The 23,320-nt window shown below is 35.9% G+C and overlaps 1 protein-coding gene across 2 annotated transcripts in view; it reads right to left on the bottom strand.

The window, feature by feature from the left end:
- Positions 1 to 202: 202 nt before the first annotated feature.
- The window catches only part of VPS26A (VPS26 retromer complex component A), a 31,743-nt gene continuing 8,625 nt past the window's right edge, over positions 203 to 23,320 (bottom strand). For both annotated transcript variants that reach the window (XM_027062162.2, XM_027062161.2), the window contains exons 3-9: positions 13,482 to 13,557; positions 12,164 to 12,320; positions 11,407 to 11,571; positions 8,737 to 8,843; positions 6,367 to 6,435; positions 3,723 to 3,865; positions 203 to 799 (exon numbers count right to left, since the gene is read on the bottom strand). In XM_027062162.2, coding sequence (XP_026917963.1) covers positions 686 to 799; positions 3,723 to 3,865; positions 6,367 to 6,435; positions 8,737 to 8,843; positions 11,407 to 11,571; positions 12,164 to 12,320; positions 13,482 to 13,557 — 831 coding nt within the window. In that variant the 3' untranslated portion in view covers positions 203 to 685. The remainder of the gene's footprint in view (positions 800 to 3,722; positions 3,866 to 6,366; positions 6,436 to 8,736; positions 8,844 to 11,406; positions 11,572 to 12,163; positions 12,321 to 13,481; positions 13,558 to 23,320) is intronic.

Here is a 23,320-nt window from a genome sequence, read left to right as displayed (position 1 = left end):
CCACATAATCTCTTGGGAAATAAGTTTAACATTCACACCACAGAAGGCTTCAAAGAGGATACAATTGAGGAAGCCATGGAATAGTAGACTAAGAAGCACCTATGGTGAAACACTCCATATGCCTTTCCCAAACACACATGTAGAAACATAAATGTAGTTCTCAAAAATACTGAGACACCATGTTTTAAATCTTTGCAGGATGTAAGGTCCACTCAATTTTTCTATTTTTATTTGAAAACAAAATATTTAATTTTTTGCATGTAGAGAATAAGAGGTAATTATTAGCATGAAAAAGGAGAAAGTATTTATAATCAACATTACGAAGAAAGCAAATTACAAATACCAGCCTACTCACGTGAAAATCTTTAATGTTTATGTTGATGCATATCTGAGTGCTTATCATCAAATCAAAGTGTGCAGTAAAAAAAAAAGAAAAAGAAAAGAAAAAAAATGGCAGCTTAAGAAAGTTCCAGTGTTTCAAAGAAAGCGTTTTTTTTTAATGTATATACATGAAGAAAATTTAGTTGTATCATAAAATAAATGCAGCACTGTAAGATAAAGGAAGACTATTATAAATGGAGTTTTGGCCTTTTCCCCCCTACAAGCTGCAACCATCTTTAACCTGCTGAACGTAACCTCAATGGATATAGGAGTTTTTTGTTTTTCTTTTTTTCTCCTATTCAGTTCACATTTCAGGCTGTTCAGCAGATGCCTGGGAATCTGGTGATTCAAATCGCTGGTGAAAGTTTGTTCTCTGTTTCCTCAATTTTTCAGGAGCTTTTCTCCATAAAATGATCTCCTAGTAAAACAAATGCAAGACATCGACAAATTAATATTCTCATATTATGCCTTAAGTTTTCACGATGGAAATAATGCCATTTCAATATTTACTATAACAAAATTAATTTTTCTCCCAACAAAAGCTGTTCTCTTTGCTGAGTGACCTACTTTCTTCCAATTCTAATCTTGGACCACCCCTTCTGCCAATCCTCCCCCCCCCACCACCATCAGCACCTACGCACACCACCACCCCCAATCCAGAGCACCACAGCACAAAGTTCTAGCTATTACTGCTTTAAATAATTCCTAAAATCTACCCTTTGGTTTGCTATCACTTGCCTTTATCCAAGTTCAAACCCTGTCACTTCAACCTTAGACACTTAAAAGAGCTTCTGGGTAGATGGCTCTGCCTCCAGTGCCTGAGGCCCCTTTCTAGCCCATCCTTCCAATCACGACTAGATTCGTCTAAAACACTGCTTGGATTGCACTTCAGGAGTTCTCAGCACCTCTAGGATAAATCTCCAACCAGCATTCAAGGTCCTTCTTAACCTTTATCCAACCTTTGCCAACATCACTCCCCCCACCAGCCAAAATGAGTTAACTCTCTGCTCCCAATGCACTCCAAATAAACCTGCCCTACAACTTCTATATGTTTTTCAAATACTCATTCCTCTGCCTATTTAATCTTACCCTAACCAATACATCCTGAGTCTCTTTTAAATTTCTAAAATTCAAAAAAATCCTATAATCATTTGCTTCATAAAGTCATGACAGGCTGTTTATGTTGGTTACCAAACATCCAAGTGAATGCCCAAGGGAAGCAAGGTACTTATTCCATAGGGCTACACATGCAACATTTTGGAAACTGTAAAGTTTATATAATCCATCTTGAGTTACAAATTACCTATGTTTAATTATACAGCATTACGGCAGTATCAATGCAAAAGTTTTTCTCTCTTCTAAATTATTGTCAAACTATTATTTAAGTTTTTTGTTAGTTAATTTAGGAGTATATCTAGGTGGCTCAGTCGATTAAAAGCTGACTCTTGGTTTCGTTTCAGGTCATAATCTCACAGTTTCCTGAGTTCAAGCTCCACATCGGGCTCTGCACTGACAGTGTGGAGCCTGCTTGGGATTCTCTCTCTGTCCCTCCCCTGCTCATGCTGTCTCTGCCTCTCAAAATAAATAAGTAAATAAGCTATAAAAAAAAATTTTAATTAACTTATATAATTTTTCTTTTTCTGCACATATGCAATGTAAGGACCTTTAAGACAAAGTAGGTTTATAAAAAGTAGTTTTTGTATTCTTCACGATACTCAGCACAGAATGATTTCCTTTTTAAGTTTATTTATTTTGAGAGAGAACGCGCATGCGCGCACACATGTTCAAGGTAGGGAAGGGCACAGAGAGAGGGAGACAGAATCCCAAGCAGGCTCCATGCTATCAGTGCAGAGCCCAACTCAGAGCTTGATCCCAAAAACTGTGAGACTACGACCTCAGCTGAAATCAAGAGTCAGAGGCCTAACCGACTGACCCACCCAGGCGCCCCAGCACAGAATAATTTCTAATTTAGTTTTGAATGCTCAACTGACACTCAAGTATTTATTAATCTCATTCAGAATACAAAAGACCATTCCAATCACAATCTTCACTGAAAATTCACCAAAGGCTTGCAATTGATTTTCAAATGAGAACAAGTTTTATGATAAACATTATATATAAAAAAAATTATTAGATTTGGGTCATCTCAAGTACATTTACAACAAAATGGAAACCCAGAATCCATCAAGTTAATGCAATCATTCAAAGTGATAAGTGACATTTTTTGATAAAGGAAAGATATTCAAGACACTATTCAGTGAAAAAGCAAATTAAAGAACAACACACATAACATGGTCTAAATACACATATACAAATTTGTCTGGAAAACTTGGTTCACCTTTACTTCATTCTGTTCTTTACTGCCTGACTTTTTTTAACAAACAATAGGTATTATTTTTATAAAAAAATACAAAACCTTGGGAATGCAAGCTTGTGCAGCCACTCTGGAAAACAGTATGGAGGTTCCTCAAAAAACTAAAAATAGAACTACCCTACGACCCAGCAACTGCACTACTAGGCATTTATCCACGGGATACAGGTGTGTTGTTTCGAAGGGACACAGGTACCCCATGTTTATAGCAGCACTATCAACAATAGCCAAAGTATGGAAAGAACCCAAATGTCCATCGATGGATGAATGGATAAAGAAGATGTGGTATATATATATATATATATATATATATATATATATATATACACACACACATACATACATACAATGGAGTATTACTTGGCAATCAAAAAGAATGAAATCTTGCCATTTGCAACTATGTGGATGGAACTGGAGGGTATTATGCTAAGTGATATTAGTCAGAGAAAGACAAAAATCCTATGACTTCACTCATATGAGGACTTTAAGAGACAAAACAGATGAACATAAGGGAAGGGAAACAAAAATGTAAAAACAGGGAGGGGGACAAAACAGAAGAGACCCATAAATATGGAGAACAAACTGAGGGTTACAGGAGGGATTCTGGGAGGGGGGAAGGGCTAAATGGGCAAGAGGCACTAAGGAATCTACTCCTGAAATCAGTGTTGCACTATATGCTAACTAATTTGGATATAAATTTTAAAAAATAAAAAATAAAACAAGTTAAAACAAAAAAAATACAAAACTTCCAAGAGAAAAATAAAAACGCTGCCAAATGATAGCCTATTCTGGTGTTCTGCAGAATGACAGGGAACAAATCTATCCCAACACTATTCCACTCACACTTGCTTTCCTAGCATATTCATAGAAACCCCCACTTGCTCAGTACTATAAAGTGTAGAAAAGTGAGTACTTTCCAGTGTTTCTAGAACTGCCATAGAACAAAACATCAGCCTGGGTTGTGCCATACCTGCTGCTTGAAATACCTTCTGTCTTCCTCATCAACAAGGACTAGATTCAAGAAGTACCTTACTGAAAATTTTTTGTTCACATCTCTCATTGTTGGAGTTGGGTCATATCCTGCTAAAAATAATCTTATTGGAATTGATTCACCTGAAAGAAAAGCAATTTCCATTTAATTCTAAAGAAGCATTATAAAGAAGACACTAACACTTTAGCTCTTCATGAGACGGCAGCATAACAGAAAACTTTAAACCAGGGTTTCTCAGACTTAGCACTACTGACATTTTGGGCCCGATTATTCCCTGTTGTGGGTGAGGTCCTGTGCACTGTAGGAGTTTAAGCATCATCCCTGGCCTCCACTCACTAGATGTCAGCAGCACTCCCCAAGTGTGGCAACCAAAAATAACTCCGGACAACAGCAAATGTCCTAGGAGTGGGGGGGGGGGGGGGGGGTGGGAAGCAAAACTATGCAAGATGAGAACCACTGCTCTGCAGTTGGAATACTGGATTCAGATCCTAGTTCTACAACCTACTGGCTGTGGGACGTTGGCCAAGTCACTTAACCATTTTGTTTCAAGTTCCTCATCTGTGAAATGTAGAATACCAGTAATACCCATCTTGTAGAAACTTTGTAAGGACCATATGAGTTAATATATGTAAAAAGCTTAGAATGGTGCCAACAGATATGTCCTATTTTAGTAGTTTTGTTATTCTTTCATGAAGTTTACCATTAATTTCTAACCACGTGTATAATTTCTTTAATACGAATTAACTAATTCATCCAAAACAACAAATACGTTCAGAATGAGGATTGGTCATTCATTACCAAAAAGACTACTATTCGGATTCTCAAAGTTTCTCCTTTCCTAAGGGTAACTATTTGCATATTCTGTTAAGTCCTTTTTATGTAATACTTTTCTTGTGCACATCTATTTCCTGAAAGATATATGACCTATTACTTTACATAAAAATTTGTGGCTGCTGAAATTTTACAAAATAATGTTGCATCACAGAAGTGCACACACACAGGTCTTGAAGCTAGAAAGGCCTGGGCTCTAACTCCAACTCTGCAATAATTAGCTATTGAAGGAAACCAAATTATTGCACCACAAAATCTACCTCTTGGACATAAAATTATTTTGAACTGCAGGCAATTAGGAAGCAGCAAAAAGCAGAAAAGGCTCCCCATTTTCCGCCTAAAGGCAGGATATAAATTCTCCTTTTAATGAAGACAGAGTCTTACCAGCCCAAGGATGGCTGATAAAGAATCCACAAACAAACCTTACTCCATTAGTTTCCTCCCATATATTTACCTTCCCACAGTCTACCCTAACTTTGGAAGCCTAAAACTGCTCTGCTTTCCTTTGTCTGGTCATCTCTCCAAATTTATTGTTCTTTTGAAGATGTTATATAAGCTGAAATTTTAAGCTACTGGTTTTTTTTTTTTAGTTTTTTTCAGTGTTTATTTTTGAAAGAGAGAGAGAAAGAATACAAGCAGGGGAGAGGCAGAGAGAGAGACACACACAGAATCCGAAGCAGGCTCCAGGCTCTGAGCTGTCAGCACAGAGCCCCACGCAGGGATCACGAGCTCACGAACCATGAGATCATGACCTGAGCCAAAGTTGGACGCTTAACCGACTGAGCCACCCAGGCGCCCTGCCAGTGTTTTGAGCTACTTGTGTTGAGGTTTCTCCTTTATGATGTCCACTGCATCCATTAGTAAACTTTTTTTTTTCCGTTATTTATCTGTCTCTCTGCTAAAGGGTCCCAGCTGAAAATCTAAGATGGGTAGAGGTAAAGTTCTGCTTCCCCTACACTGTATCACCTTTAACAAGTTTTTTAAAGCTCTTTGCATCTCAGCTTCATCTGTGGAATAAGGAATACCATCACCTAACTTAAAGGAAACATTATACCATCACCTAACTTAAAGGAAATATTAGAGCACCTCAGAGTATAATGCCTCATCTACAGTTGGCACTCAGTAAATGAAAGCTACTTTTTTTAAGTAATTACTAACAGAGTGAGAAAAAAACAAAGACATAAATTTAAAATGATAAATCCTGGGGCGCCTGCCTGGCTCGGTTGGTGGAGCACGCTACTCTTGATCTTGGGACTGGTAAGTAAGTTCAAGTCCCACGTTGGGTGTAGAGATTACTTTAAAAAATAAAAAATCTTAAAAAAATAAAATGATAAATACTGGCTTCATATCTTGGATACTGAAGATAATAATGGAACTGCTAGTTTTCTTGGATACTATAAGGACTACAAAATCCCACAGAAAACCCCACAGAAATTAATGCTCAGCTATACTGTAACTTGTATTTAATGAGTTAAAAAAAGACAAACTAACAGAAGACAATCAAAATATTACAAATTCAGAACTAGAGAATATATATGTCTCTTCTAAATACTAAATTTAAACTTAGTAAAAAAAAAAATCAAACCTTATTTCAGACCAGGAAATATCATTACAGTCATTCAGTATCTATACAAAGATGACCTTAAAAACAGTATTTTAAGAATCGTTTTAAAAATTCACAAATACTTCTATACTAAAAATTTTCAAACTAAATACTTTCAAACTAAACTTCCATGAACACATCTGCACTACCTATCACAAAAAGTAGTACATGGAAAGTATGTTATCTTACCTTTTACTGGTGCACCATCCATTATTTCATATTTAGCAATTGTTTCTGTTTCTGTGGTGGTACTGGGTCCTAGCACAATAATGTAAATGACATTACGTTAACTATTTCCAGAATATAATTTCCAGCCTTATAACTTCGTATTTTCCAGCTACATTATTAATTTATCTTCCCATTTTGTGAAAATGTTATTCATTCTTTTCTATTTCTCCATGTACATTTATTTAATCTACTTATCACTCAACTGAATGATTCACTCCCTTCTTCCCAAACACATAGTTCGGAAAGAATATTCTTCAGAGTTCCTTCAATCATTTCTAGTATCTACCAAAATAGAAACTAACAATGCACATCAGAAATAACCACTGACATGTTAGTTTTCTCTGCAACATCAAAATTGTTTTCTTTCATAACACAGAGAAAACATCAAACTGAGTACCTGATTGACATAGTTCTTTTAAATTTGGGTCTTTATCTTCTAAGAGATTATTTGATCCCAGAGATTTTTAAAAAGTCAAGATACGGCAAGTGAAAAAAGTATACGAAAGCATATATTAATGATCCCATTGTTCTAAAATACCCACAATATGCAGGCTACATCTTCTGAATAATGAGTACAGATTATTTTTTATTTAAACTTTTATAGAATCAGACAATTTTTATAACCAGAAAAAGTATTTAAATAATTTCTTTTTAAACAAAAAGGAACCCAACACTTTATTTTAATATCTTTAAATCACTTAAACTTTTATTAGTAGGTGAAAATGGAAATTAAGATATCACAGATGTTTCTAATTATGACTACAATTATAAATTCTTAAAAAGTGTCGCCTAGGGGCACCTGGGTGGCTCAAGTGATTAAGCATCCGACTCTGGATTTCAGCTCAGGTCATGATCTCACAGTTCTGGGAATCAAGCCCCATGTCAGGCTCTGCGCTGACAGCACAGAGCCTGCTTGGGGTTCTCTCTCTCTCCCTCTCTCTGCCCCTCCCCTTCCCGCATGCTCTCTCTCTCAAAATGAATAAATAAACTTACAAAACAAAGTGCTGCCTAAAATTATTTTCAGCAAAAATCCAACAAAGGAGACAAATCTATACACTAATTAAAATTAAAAAGCAGTTATAAATAATTCTGGGGCAACTGGTCAGCCATCTGGAAAAAACTAAAGTTGGATCCATACCTCATATCTTAATCAAGACAAATTCCAAAGAAATTAAAAATTTAAACAAAATCCCCAAACTATATTATTTTAGGAGAATCAAACACAGAAAATTATTTTCAGAACCTCAGTGTGAAAAAGGCCTTTCTGTTGCATAAAACCTAGAGTCTATAAAAGGAAAAACTGGTAAATCTGACTACACAAACATCAAAAATTTCTACATGGCAAAAACCATCATAAGCAAGACAAACTGGGAAAAGTTTTGCTGCTTTTAATACAGAAAAAAAAAAAGTTGATTTCCCTAATATATACAGAGTTTCTACAAATCAGTAAGAGACTAATAATAATACAGATGGTGCAAAGGATATGGATAGGCAGTGTATACAGAAAAGAAATAGCTTTTACACACAGGAAAAGATGCTCACCTTCATTCAGAATGAGAAAACTAAAACTACAATGGGGAACCTTCTTCCCCTACCCATTATGTCAGATAAAAATTTTACAATGTTGTGTTGGTAAGAACAGGAGGAAAGAGGCACTTTTCTACATTCCTTGCTGGAATGTAGAACCCCTAAAGAAGACAAACTGATAATATATATCAAAATCACAAATGAATATACCCTCTGAAATAACAATTCAACTTCTAAGATTTTTATCTTGCACACACACTTGCACACATGTAAAATGACATTATTAAGTGAAGGAAATGACTGGAAACAACCTGTAGCAGACCAATTAAGTTCTATATATCCATAGAAAGAATACTATAAAAAAAGGTGAGGAAATATTCTATCCAGTGATATGGAGAGATCTCTAAAATATACTGCTAGGCGAAAAAGCAAAGCATGTATTGTACATAAACATTTAACTAAAAGCAGGGGGAGGGTATACTATAGAGGCACTTATTGTATATGTATAAATATCTAGAAGCATTTTAAAACTTATATGATCTATGAGCTGAAGTACACAGACACTTTTTACTGTATAGTAAAACTTTTTACACTTTATTTTTGAAACGTGTGAATTTATAACCTACGAATTTTGATGCTTTTTAAAATATTTATAAAAATTAATTTCTAAAAGGCATGATTATTAAATACTAAGTATCAAAATTTGTATCCAATATGTATATTTACTGTGTTTAAACAATATTTTAAGATTTTTAAATTTCAACTAAAACAGGAATTTTAATTTAAATATTTTTTTTGACTTACCAATTCCTGTGATCTCTTTTTTGATCAGTTGCAACTCCATATGTTGGATTTTTATTCTTACTAATAAAAAGTAAATTTTCCCAACAATCACATCCTTTAAATGATACCTTTGGGGAAAGAATATACCTCATTTACTAAATATCAGTTTAAAAAACAAACAAAAGAATGAAATATGTCCTGAAAGGCTTTAGCAGACATCTTTAGGATAGTAACTATTTAAGAATACCATTTTGGGGGCGCCTGGGTGGCTCAGTCGGTTGAGTGTCCAATTTCAGCTCCATGAGTTCAAGCCCCACGTCGGGCTCTGTGCTGACAGCTCAGAGCCTGGAGCCTGCTTCAGATTCTGTGTCTCCCCCTTTCTCTGCCCCTCCCCTGCTCATGCTCTGTCTCTCTCGCTCTCTCAAAAGTAAAAAAATAAATAAAAAAATAAAAAAAAAATTAAAAAAAAAAAGAATACCATTTTGACTCTTCATATTATTTAATGTTCCTTTTATACAAAAAAGTATTTATTATTTTACTATAAAATTAGGAATTGGGGTGCCTGGGTGGCTCAGTCGGTTAAGTGTCTGATTTCGGCTCAGGTCACGATCTCACAGTTCATGAGTTCAAGCCCCGTGTCAGGCTCTGTGCTGACAGCTCAGAGCCTGGAGCCTGCTTCAGATTCTGTGATTCCTTCTCTCTCTGCCCTTCCCTGACTGACACTCTGTCTCTCAAAAAATAAACGTTAAAAACAAAAAACAAAACAAAACAAAAAAACAGGAATCAAGCTTTTACTTGACTATCAATATACCTTAAAGGAAGAATTAGCCTGATTAACTAACTGCAGGTCCTTTACTTAGAGCTTAGTTTCCAAAGAACTTAAGCGCAAAAAATTAAAATTTTCATGCTTGCAATATTTATTTGGTGTATAATGATGTTTCTGAACATCAAAACTCTGCACAAGAGTTTAGTGTCCTTACTCTAAGTGCTAGAATAGCACAGTTAACAAAGCACTTGGCCATAAAGAGACTCCAAAGGTTGAGTCTGCTGCTGTGATATCTAGTCATCAAAGACCTTTCCCAAGTATTCTGAAATAATGTGGTAATAAACCTAGAAATTACTACAATACCCAGAGGGCTTTTTAACCTTCTCCCAGGTTTGGATCTCAAAATAATTTCCCAGGAATTGATCAACGTAATTATGTCAGGCTGAAGGGAGGCTTCCAGTGACAAGCTTTTAGGTCCTAAACAATTTGATAATTTTATTAATAATATGATTTGAGACCCTGAAGGCATGTCTATATCACATTTTTAGTGATATACACTGGCACGTGACAAGTAATAAAAGTCATTTAACAGAAGAGTACACAGGAAGGGGATAAAAGTACACATCCATTTCTTCAACAAATAAATTTTAGTGGAAAAACAAACAAATTAAAAGAAATTTAAGAGTCAAACTACCAAATGAAATGTGTTTGGATACACTGGATTTGAACAAATCTTGTGTGGATACTGATTTGAACAAACCATGTGGGGAAAAAAGATATTTTACGAGACAATCAGGGAAATGTGAACACTGACTGGATATAGTATGGGTATTAGGAAACTATTAATATTTTTAGATATAACAGTATTACCGTTCTATTAAAAATGATACACAATTTTTATGGATGAAATTCCATGTCTGGAACTGGCTTCAATATAATCTATGAGGAGTGTGAGGGCTGGATACAGATAAAACAGACCTGACCATGTGTTCATAACTACTGGAGCTGGGCAATGGGTACCTGAGGATTCACTACAGTGTCCATATACTCTGGTCTATACTTAAATTATTCCATATTAGTTTAAAAAGGCATTAAACAATAAACAAAACAGAAGCCCATTTCTGTAAAAATGCAACATTATATAAACGTGATATATACCTTCCCCTCCCCCATGGAAAGGTACACAAGAGAATATTAAATGTGATTAAGTGGGAAAAATAATAGGAGCTCCTGGGTGGCACAGTTGATTAAGCGTCCAACTCTTGATGTCAGCTCAGGTCATGATCTCACAGTTCATGAGTTCAAGCCCCGCATCAAGCTCTGAGCTGATGGTGCAGAGCTTGCTTGGGATTCTGTCTCTCCTTCTCTTCCGCCCCTCCCCAACTTGTGCTCACTCTCGCATGTGTTCTCTTTTAGTTTTAAAAAGATAACTAGGCTAAAGTTATATCAGCCCAGTAAGGTAAATTTTTACAGACATAAGGTATTAGTTGCCCTCTGAGATGGTAAGATCCTCTACAAAAATTGACCGGGGCACCTGGGTGGCTCAGTCAGTTGAAGATCCGACTGTTGATTTCAGCTCACATCAAGATCCCAGGGTCATGGGACTGAGCCCTGCACCAGGCTCCGCACTGGGTGTGGAATCTGCTTGAGATTCTCTCTCTCTCCCTCTGCCCGCCTCCCCAATTTGTGCTCTCTCTCTTTCTCAAAAAACAAAAAACAAGCAGAGACCTATTAGGAATAGAATACAAAAGACACCTGCACTGAGTTAGAAGACGCCAAAAGTTTCTTTCTGTTCAGAGATTCTACTGGGCTGTTAACATCCGATTAATGTCAATTCTATCCTTACCCTGACCAATTTACAAAGACCTGAAAGGCTTGTTAATTTTCCCTGAACATTTAAGTTATCTGTTGTTAAAGGTACTTACTTTGATTTATTATATTCAAATTCTATGTGTAGACAATCTTCAATGCCCACTTCCATCTTAATAGAGTTGTTAACATCAGGATATGTGGCAAGCTGGTGAACAATAAGATCATATTCTTTTACCAAGTCTGTGAGTCTTCTTACTATTGTCACTTTAAGAAAATACCTATGAAGTTAAAGGAGAGGGTAAGTTAAATCTCCTACCATAAATTTCAGTGTCTTCAATAAGCAAACATTAACTGCAACTCAGCTTTCCTCCTTGCTGATCCTTTGGGATCAACTTACTTCATTTACAAATTCAAATTTTTAAATGCCCCCATCAAAAAAATACAAAGAACAATTTTAAGAATAGTGTACATACTTTTTTACACACATTTGAAGTGCTATGGTCACACCTACTTGGGGAAATCTCTCTTCAGCACTTCTTAACCATACACTAAATGGGATCTGTTGGGAAACTAATGGATTTTGAGGTAATTCTGTTTACCAGACAAAGAAAGTACCTAGGGGATGATTCATACAAAAGAAGTATATGACTAAACCAAACTTCTCCTGATGGGGTTCTCTAAATCTATGATAGAAGACTATTGTTACCTCAGATGAGCATTAGCTAGACAAAACAAAATCTTTGGCAGAATTCCTAAAAATCTAAAGCCTTTCAGTCCAGAATTGTAATTAGAAGTTCTAATGAGTCATTCAACAGTAGCCATTACTTTCTGTTTTTGACACTATCTACCGTTGCTAATACGCATTCATACCTCAAGCGGACATTGGCACCGATGTAAGATTCATATGGCTTTTCAACTTGCATAAATTCAAAATCATAACTTCTGCTCTGAGTCAATTCTCCAGGCAAGGCTAGTTCTTTCACTAGGTTTACAAATTCGTGAGTATTACTCTTGTCATTGAAAAGTTCTAAGAAATTTGAAAAAGCAAAAACGACCAATTACATTTAATATCTGTTTCATTAAAACTCAAACTTCTACCTCCAAAGCAAATCATTTTTACCAAAATAATTAGTTGGATTTGTCTCTAATACACTAAAGCTATGATATAAATTCCATTATTCCCTTCATTATGCTCCACCTAGGCATAAAAAAATTCAAGCAGCACAGCACAATGAAAATTTCTATTATTAATAACGTATTCATCCCTTTAATGTAGAGTTTGCCCAATATGAAGCTGTTTTAATAGACACATTTCCAGCAATTATTTGAACCTCCTCCCCTCAAGGCAGAAAGCATTTATTGTTTTGCTTTAGTTAGGCAAATATATTACCTTGATAAAACTATAATATACAAATACAAAAAACTTTTCAACTATCAGTGAATTACTAAAATTTGCCCCCTCAAATATAATCTCATCTGGAATAGATACAGAAACAAGTATCTACCCATTCCAATTTTGACACTTTAAAAATGTATAGAAAAACTTAGAAAGCTAGATTTAAAACCCAGCTATGTATACTGTATTAGAAAGACCCATTTTCTTTTCTCTTTTCTGAATCTGTAGTAGCAAAAGATTTATAGAGTTTAACTCCTACTAAATCAAGAATGCCTCTGAAATACATATATGGAAATATTTATGGAAGCTGATCTAAGTCAAGAAGAAATTACATCCCTCCTTTTCACATGGAATCTTCTGACAGGTGAGTCTGGCTACAGGCACACATTAGGTTAGGAAGACAAATGGCATGGGTAATTAGAAAGTGAAGGATGAAAGTGACACTGGAAATTGTAAAGCTGGTGAAAGATGTAGGCAGATGGAAATTTCAGTGAGTCAACTAATTTTACTTGAATTATTTCTCAAGGCTGGTAGCTCACCTAACTCCTTTCATTTTTAGTAACTAAGTTTAATAACAAATAAAGGCAGGTTGAGTCAAGTATCATTTAATACAATACAAAGAAACCTGTTTTAATGTTTACAAAATAAATCCTCTTTTATTATGCAAAATCAATTCCTTCCTTCCACAAAGCTAAGCTCTAATTCATGTAAGTGCCAAATCCAACCCTTTTCAAACTCAGTTATCATTAAAAAAAAAAAAAAAAAAAAAGGTAATACTATTTTAAAACTCACCAATTTGACCTACAAATTCAATTCTAATTCCTTGGTGCTCTAGCCTCTTTCCAGGTTGCTTAAAGGCTAGGTTTACCTGCCAAAACATGAAATTATAAAAGATGTTAACAATCCTTTGAGTGGGCCTACTAATAGATTCCTTCCAGATGAATGCAATATATAAGCCTTTCAGGTATTCATTTCTGAAGTTTGAGACACCACCACATACCTAGATCATGATGACTTTATAGCAGTAGAGAAGGTATAACTTATACAATCACTTATACATAAATTTAAAAGCACCTGCTTTGTTAGGAAGGAATCCTTTATAAGCTGGAGAACTATACTGAAATCAAAAAAAGGGAAAACTTTCAACTATTCAAATGCGTTTTCCAGTCAAATAGTTAAACAATTCTACACAATAGCATTTTAATGTAAGGTAATCACTAATTCCAAGAATTTACTTAAAAAGATCATTTTCAGCTCTTAGTAACCAAAAATATATTGTTATAATTCCTAACCTTAAAAGCCATGTTTATTGCCCCTGAATCTGCTACTCACCCTAAAAACAGAAATTCTAAAGATTTAAATTTTGAGTATGATTTATCTCACATATTTTTTAAGTAAAATATATAATCTTTAAATTCCTAAATTCACATCTGCCAAATGGAAAACTTAATTTTATAAATTTTTAATTTGAATTGACAAAATATCCGTAAAGTACATACATATTAAGAAAACTTTTTCCAAACATTAAAGGATTAGCTAACATATAAAAAAGCATACTTCCAGATGTATCCTTTACTATAAAAAATATTAACATGACTCAAAAAAGCATTTTTAATAATGCTTCTCAAGATAACAGTAATCAAGGGTCAATAAAAGCAGAGGTCCAATTACTTCTGTTTGAAAACTATATTAACTAAAATATTCATTTTTCTATATCTTCCATATCTGTAACCAGAGTGAGTTAGTTACTTGCCTTCCAAATTAATATCTCAGAGAAAGAATAAACAAATTGTGGTACATCATATGATGGAATATTATTAAAGTTTAAAAATAATAAGATCAAAGAATTTTTAATGATGTGGGAAGATGTGCATGGTATGTTACATGAAGGAAGCATGGTCAAATTGTATACAAGCATAATGCCAATTGTATTTTTTAAACTACACAAAAGAAATACTCTTAACAACAGTTACTTCTGGAATTTTTGTTTTCTTTGTAGTTTTCAAGATTTCTTTTGTTGCTCTTTTACAATAGGCAAATAACACCTTCAAAGTCAGAAAAATACTTCTTGAAGGAAAAAACATTAGTACTTAGAGGCTCCACATACACTAACAAGTTGAATTTTAGGTTTGAACCACAAATAAAACAAGCATAAAACTAGCAATAAAACAAGCATACTCCCAGCTGTTTCACAAGCCAAGCAGGAATTAGAGCTATTCTCTAATTTATACTAATAAAACACGTAAGAAGAACATACTTTCTAAAATGTCTATTTGGCAACAGGTTTTGGGAATGTCTTCATTTGAACATGGCTGTGTCTGGTATTTTTTAAATGTACAGACCTTCAAAAAACATTCTGAAACCCTATTATTAAGGTAGAAATGCAAAGTTATTTCATTTTCCTCTACTCTGAAATTGTCCTTGGTCTCCTACTGATGTCAAAAACAGTTGCTTTTTAAGCCTAATGCAAAATATTCTGGAATCTAAAGGATCCCAGAGTTAGAAAGCATAATTAAGCATATTTAAAAGCTGTTCTAAAAGGGAGCATAGAAACATAAATTAAACTAGGATAGTGAACTGGGTTAAAAAGTTTTAATACTGTTACAATTTTGTAACTTTTATTACAATTTCAAATTTACAAAATAGTTTTAATAACAGCACAAGGAAATTCCATATAATCTTTATTCAAATTCATCATGTTTATATTCTGTCCCATATGCTTTACCACCTTTTCTCTCTATATATATGTGCACGCATAGATACGCAACTTTTTTTTCAGTTGAGAATAATCTGGAAGCATCATGCTCCTCTATAATCTCTTACATAATCACAGTGCAATTATCAAAATCAGGAAAGTTAAAACTCCAGTTTATATTCGAATTCCAACAACTGTCCCAATAATGTACTTTATACCCTTTTTTCCTTCTGTCCAGGCTCTAATCTAGAATTGTATGTTACATACAGTTATGTCTTTTTAGTCTCCTTTAATCTTAAACATTCCTCAGTCAATGCCTTTCTTGACCTTGATGTTTTTAAGAATATAGGTCACTTACTTTGTAGAATATCCCTCAATTTGGGTTTTGTTTGATGCTTTACCACAGTTAGACTCAGTTTATGCATTTTTGCCAAGAATATCGCAGAAAATGAAGTTGTATCCTTCTCAGTGTATCTTATGAGGAAGTACATGATGCCAATTGGTGATGTTAACTTTGATCATCTGGTCAAGGTGATCTACCAGGTTTCTCCAATTTGAAGTTACTATTTTTCCCCTTTGCTATTAATAAGTAATTTGAGATATGTGAGACTATGTGTATACGTGTAAAGGCCATGAAAACAAAACATAAGGAAACAATCCATATATAAAACATACACAGGGGCAACTGGGTGGCTGAGTCAGTTAAGCGCCTCTTGATTTCGGCTCAGGTCATGATCTCACAGTTAGTGAGTTCAAGCCCCGTGTTGAGCTCTGCACTGACAGTGCAGGGCCTGCTTGGGATTCTCTCTCCTCTCTCTCTCTCTGCCCCTCTCCCCGCTCATGCATTCTCTCTCTCTCCTCTTTCTCTCTCAAAATAAATAAACGTAAAAAAAAGACATATTCATCGCTCTAACAGGCCAATCTCAAAGCTTATTCTTCAGCATATAATATCCCGTAGATGTCTCAAATAATGCTGTCTTCAGGAGCTATGTAAGTGGTGAAATTCATCCACACTGTGTTTAAGACAAACATGTATCAATTTCCACACCATTTATAGTATAATTTACAGTTAATTACCAAGATATCTGTACTCTGTTGTTGCTGGATATTGTGGTTTCCCAAAATTAGTTTCAACTGCTGCCAGAAGAATAAAGTCCATATTCTTGAAAGATACTTCAGTAATATTCTTTGTTTAAAAAATTAAACTATAAAGCCCTTAACCTCAGAATAAACCTCTGTTCACTTTTGTAACAAGGAATTCAGAATTAACTATGGGTGACTTGGTAGACAAACTTGAATTGCTTCAAGACAATTTACTTATCACTGATCAATCTAAAAGAATGTTAAGGAATTATACCTTATGAACCCACCAAAAATATTCCCAGAAAAATCACTATCAAATCTTTCACAATTCACAATTTTCTACAATTATTGTACCTAGTAATTTAAATTAATAATAAACAATAATTAAACAATCAGTAAGACTCTCAGAATTACTCAGAAGGCCTAGTGATACAAGTTGAAATTAATTTTATTTTTCATTTAATTTTTTCAATGCTTTTTTTTTTTTAACATTTATTTATTTTTGAGAAACAGAGTGAGACGAAACGTGAGTAGGGGAGGGGCAGAGAGAGAAGGAGACACAGACTCGAAAGCAGGCTCCAGGCTCTGAGCCAGCGGTCAGCACACAGCCTGATGCGGGGCTCGAACCCACAAACTGTGAGATCATGACCTGAGCCGAAGTCGGATGCTCAACCGACTGAGCCACCCAGGCGCCCCTCAATGTTTATTTTTAAGAGCACACGTGCGTGCAAGTAGGGAAGGGGCGAAGACAGGGGGCAGAGGATCCAAAGTGGGCTCTGGGCTGATAGCAGATAACCTGATGCAGGGCTCAAACTCACGAACTGTGAGATCATGACCTGAGCCAAAGCTGGACACTTAACCAAGTGAGCACTCTTCCTCTCTCTCTCACAGTAAATTAATAAACTTAAAAAAAAAAAAAAATGAATACAATTCAGAGAACAGGAGAAAATATTTGTGAAACATAACTGATAATGGACTTGTATCCAGCATATAAAAAGAACTCTTGTAACTCAATAAAAAGACAACACAATAAAAAGAAAAAAAAAATGGGTATGAATAGACTTTTCTCCAAAGATATACAAATGGCAATCAGCACATGAAAAGATGTTCAGTACTAGTCATTAGGGAAATGCAGACCAAAACCATGAGATGAGATAGCACTTCATACCCACTAAGATGGCCATAATAAAAAATACAATATTAAGTAGTGCCAAAAAAGTGAAGAAACTGGAACCCTCATACATTGCTGGAAAGAATGTAAAATGGTGCAGCTGCTTGGAAAAGACTGGCAGTTTTTCCAAAAGTTAACACAGAATTAACATGACTGAGCAATTCTACTCTAACGTATATACATCTAAGAGAAATGAAAACATATATTCACACAAAAACTTGTACACAAATGTACAGCATTATTATTCATAACAGCCAAAAAGTAGAAACCCAAATGTCCTCAACTGATGAACTGGATAAAGGAAATGTGGTAAATCCCTCCATATTCCACATGGATATATATTGGAATATTAACCATAAAAAATGTTTTGATACATGCTACATGAACAAACCTTGAAAACATTATGCTAAAGGAAACAAGGCAGACGCGAAAGGGCAAATTTTGTATGACCACCTTTAAGAAATAGAGGGGCGCCTGGGTGGCTCAGTCAGTTGAGCGTCTGACCTCAGCTCAGGTCATGATCTTGCAGTTCGTGAGTTTGAGTCCTGCATTGGCCTTGCTGCCCTCAGCACATAGGCCACTTTGAATCTTCTGTCCCCTACCACGCCATCCCTTCCCTGCTCACACTCTCTCTCTCAAAAATAAATAAAACATTTAAAAAAAAATAACTAGAACAGGTAAATTTACAGAAAACAAAGTGGACCAGAGGTATCCAGGGACTGGGAGAAAAAAGAAATGGCTAGTTATTGTTTGATAGGTATAAAGTTTCTCTTTGGGGTGATGAACAAATTTTGTAATGGTTGTACAACTCTGGGAATGTAATTAATGCCACTGAATTGTACTTAAAAAATGGATAAAATGGCAAATTTAGTATATTTTTTTTTACTAACTTTTTAAAAAGGAATGAACCCTGAAAACATCACATTAAGGAGCTAGACACCAGAGGCTATATATTGTACGAGTCCATATATATAAAATATCCAGAAAAGGCCAATCCATAGAGAAAGAAAGATTTGTAGATTAGCGACTGCTAGGTGTCTCAGTCCACTCGGGCTGCTATTACAAAATATTGTCGACAGGATGGCTTGTAAACAACAGAAATTCATTGCTCAAAGTTCTGGAGGCTAGGAAGTTCAAGATCAGATCAAGTGCCACCAGACTTGGTTGAGAGCACTCTTTCTGGTTCACAGATGGCTATCTTTTTTACTGTGTTCTCACATGGCAAAAGGTATAAGCGATTTCTCTGGGGTTTCTTTTATAAGAGCACTAATCCCATTCATAAGGGTTCTGCCCTCATAACCTAATCATGTCCCAAAGGCCCCATCTCCAAATACCATCACGTTGACAATTAGGTTTCAACACATGAATTTTAAGAAGGCACAAATATTCAGCGTATAGCACTAAGGAAGCGATTGCTAATGGTATGGTGTTTCTTTTGGGGTGATGAAAATGTTAGGGAATTAGTGGCGATGGCAGTACAATTCTGCAAATATAGTAAAAACACTGACTTGTACACTTCAAAAGGGTGAATTTCATGGTATGTGAATTATACTCAATAGGTTATTTTTTTAAAAAGAAAAGAAAGCAAATGTCACAAATAGACCAACGGAACACAACAGAGAAGTTGGAATAAAATCATACAACCTCTAAACTATGACAAAGGTGATATTGCAGTGCAATGAAGGAAACGATAAATGTTCTGGGTTCACCAGATATCCATGTGGGGGGTGGGGGGAAACTAGCCTTGACTCCTATGTCACACAGACAAAATCAACTCCAAGCAAACTGAGGCTCTGAATGTGAAGTGTAGGGGCACCTGGGTGGCTCAGTCCATTAAGCATCCGACTTCGGCTTAGGTCATGATCTCATGGTTCGTGAGTTCGAGCCCCAAGTCAGGCTCTGTGCTGACTGCTCAGAGCCTGGAGTCTGCTTCAGGTTCTGTCTCCATCACTCTCTGCCTCTCCCCTACTCATGCACTCTCTCTCAAATATAAGTAAAGATTAAAAAAAATTTTTAATGTGAAGTATGTAAAATAAATTTACAGGAGAAAGGTAACAGGAGAATATCTTCATGCCCATAACGTAGGCAAAGATTCCTTAAATAGGATACAAAACATACTAACAAAAAGGAAACTGGGGCACCTGGATTGGCTCAGTCATTAAGACTCTTGATTTTGACGCAGGTCATTATCTCACGGTTTGCGAGGTCAAGCCCCATGTCGGGCTCTGCACTGATGGTGCAGAGCCTGCTTGGGATTCTCTCTTCTTTCTTTCTCTTTCTCTCTCTCTCTGCCTCTCCCCGGCTCGTGCTCTCTCAAAATAAATAAACTTAAAAAAATAATAATAAGGAAACGTAACATTTGTAATGTATTAAAATTAAGAGCTATTCATCAAAAGATAGCCACAAGGGGGCGCCTGGGTAGCTCAGTCAGTTGAGCGGCCAACTTTGGCCACGTCATTCAATAGTTTTGGTTCACTGCTGTCAGCACCAAGCCCGCTTCAGATCCTCTGTCCACCTCCCCCCCCCCCCCCCGCTCCTCCCCCACTCTCACACACTGTCTCTCCATTATACATCAATAAGAAAAAAGTCAACTGAGTAGAAAAATGAGCTCTCCCCACTCCCCAAAAAACTTGAAAAGACACTTCATAAAAGATATCAAATGGCCAATACATCTATGAAAAGTAGTTCAACTTCACTGAACATCAGGGAAATCAAAATTAATACCATGTAACAATCAAGGGAATGAGACTACGAGAAGACAAGCCATAGAATGAGAAAAAATATCTGCAGGAGACACATCTGGTAAAGGACTGACTGTTATCCAGAACATAAAAAGATCTCTTAAAACTCAACAAGAAGAAAACAAACAATTTAAAAATCTGCCAATTAAAAATTAGGCAGATCATGTGAACAGGAGCCTCACCAAAGAAGATACACATTTGGCAAATAAACATAAAAAAGATATTCAACATCCCATTACCACTACACACCTATTAAAATGGACCAAATCCAGGGGCGCCTGGGTGGCTCGGTCGGTTGAGCATCCGACTTCGGCTCAGGTCATGATCTCACAGTTTGTGAGTTCGAGCCCCGCATCAGGCTCTGTACTGACCGCTTGCTCAGAGCCTGGAACCTGCTTCAGATTCTGTGTCTCCTTCTCTCTCTGCCCCTCCCCCACTCACGCTTTGTCTCACTCTGTTTCTCAAAAATAAATCAATGTTAAAAAAAAAATTAAAAAAAAAATAAAATAAATAAAATGGACCAAATCCAGAAAGCTGACAACACCAAATGCTGACAAAGATGTGGAGCAACAGGTGCTCTCACACGTTGCTGAAGGAATGCAAAATGGTAGCACTACAATGAAAGATAGTTTAGCAGCTTCTTACAGAGCTAAAGATAGGCTTACCACACAATCCAACAAGCACACTTCTAGGTATTCATCCAAATGGGCTTAAAACTTATACCTATACAAAACTTGCACAAAGATGTTTGTAGCAGCCTCACTCATAAATTGCCAAAACTTGGAAGCGACCAAGATGTGCTTCAGTAGGTGAGTGGATAAATAAACTGGCACATCTGGGGCGTCTGGGTGGCACAATCAGTTAGGCATCTGACTCTTGATTTCAGCTCAGGTCACGATCTCACAGTTTGTGAATTTGGGCCCCACACAGCACAGAGCCTGCTTGGGATTCTCTCTCCCCCTTTCTCTGCCCCCCTCCTGCTTGCCCACCACTCTCTCTGTCTCTCTCCTTCTCTCAAAATAAATAAGTTAAAAAAAAAAACTTTAGAAATTCTTTTTTTTTTTTAATGAGAGAAAGAGAGAGAGCAAGCAGGGGAGGGTCAGAGAGAGACGGAGACACAGAATCTGAAGCAGGCTCGACTCTCAGCCATCAGCACAGAGCCCAACACAGGGCTCAAATTCACAGACTTCGAGATCATGACCTGAGCCTAAGTCAGACGCCTAACCAATTGAGCCACCCGGGTGCCCCCACCCCCCAAAAAAACCCACAAACTTTAAAAAGAAAAGACTGTGATACATCCAGACAATGAAATATTATTTGGCACTGAAGAGAAATGAGCCTGTGAAAAGACATAAAGGAACCTTGCGTATTACAAAGTTAGAGAAGCCAATCTGAAAAGGCTAGATACTGTATGATTCCAACTACATGACGTTCTGCAAAAAGCAAAACTATGGAAACAATAAAAAGGTCAGTGGTTTAGGGGGCAGGACAGGGAAGACTAACTGGCAGAACAATCGGTGGGGGAGGACAGGGGAGATGAACAGGTAGTACAAAGAAAAGTATTTTTCAGGCAATGAAACTATGCTGTATGATATTATACATATATGTCATTATACATTTGTCCAAACTCACACAATAGCAACACTAAAAGACTGAACCCTCAGGTAAACTATGGACTTTGGGTGATTATGATGTGTCAATGTAGGCTTGTCCTTGGTAAAGACTATGCCACTCTGGTGAGTGATGTTGATAATGAGAGGCTATACATGTATAAGGGCAGGAGGTATACAGGAAATAACTGTACTTCCCTCTCAATTTTTCTGTAAACCTAAAACTGCTTAAAAAAATAATTCTTAAAAAAAAGTTCTGGAAAAAAAAAGTATGCAGACAGAAATTCACGTGTCAGGAATACCATAAAAAGAATTTATTCCTGCTTTGGATGGGATATCAGACCTCTTAGAACTTCAAAACTAGATCTAATATATGCAGGATTTTTATGCAGAGTCCCTACAATGCAAAGCCAAGATTGAAACCAATTATTCAGTCCAACCTCCCTAATTTTAAGGTGAAATCCATAAGGTTAAATGACTGCCCCGAATTATCTACCAAGATTGGTAAAGTCATGGCTAGATCTCCCAACTCTAATCCAACAATCTTTTTTATTATATTCAGATATTTCAGAAAACCTAGACTTGTTCTTAGTGAACATGCTGGGTCACAGATAATCAATGCTTGTTTTCTTCTCTTTTAAGCTATCTTTTCAAAATACTCATAAATCATCTATTTAATAACGTGTTCTAAAGGTATGTCAGGAATCAATATTAACAGCAGTTACAACATTTGCAAAATAGATACAAAAAGCAAATATCATGTACCCCTCTGATAAAAACAACAACAACAAAAACACTACCCACATATACTCTTGCCAATAGAATTTAACTTGTGTCTCATCAAGTCTCTAAATTCAGCTACCAATTTACAAGGCAAAAACTCTGTCAGGAGTATCCAATCACAAAGAACTCTGCAGTTCAAGTGTCCCAAGTTCTTCAAAGTTTAAAGAAAAGATAATCATAAAGAGGGAACCAGAGATTGAAAGAGATTTAAAAGCGATATCAATCTTTTTAAAGGAACAAGAAACAATTAAGAAACACAAGGGACTTTATTATTATAGAAAGCATAGTGGCTGGCTTCTTTTGAGAAGAGACTATAACTGACTGAGATGAGACACAGGGACAACTGGCAAAGTTCTCCTTCTTGACATCAATGGTAATTACAAGAAAACATGCCTTATGTTATTTATTTTGTGGTTTTTCTCTACGTGTTTTATTTTACAATAAAAAGGTTAAAAATGAAAAAAAAATCTCAGGTCAATAAATAATCAGATTCCAGATACGGTATCTTTTGAGCAACAGAAAACATTTATCTACAAAAGGTTTTATCA

This window comes from Acinonyx jubatus, chromosome D2 (assembly GCF_027475565.1).
Source record: "Acinonyx jubatus isolate Ajub_Pintada_27869175 chromosome D2, VMU_Ajub_asm_v1.0, whole genome shotgun sequence".
Taxonomy (NCBI): Eukaryota; Metazoa; Chordata; class Mammalia; order Carnivora; family Felidae; genus Acinonyx; species Acinonyx jubatus.
This window is presented reverse-complemented; position numbering and strand designations above follow the sequence as displayed.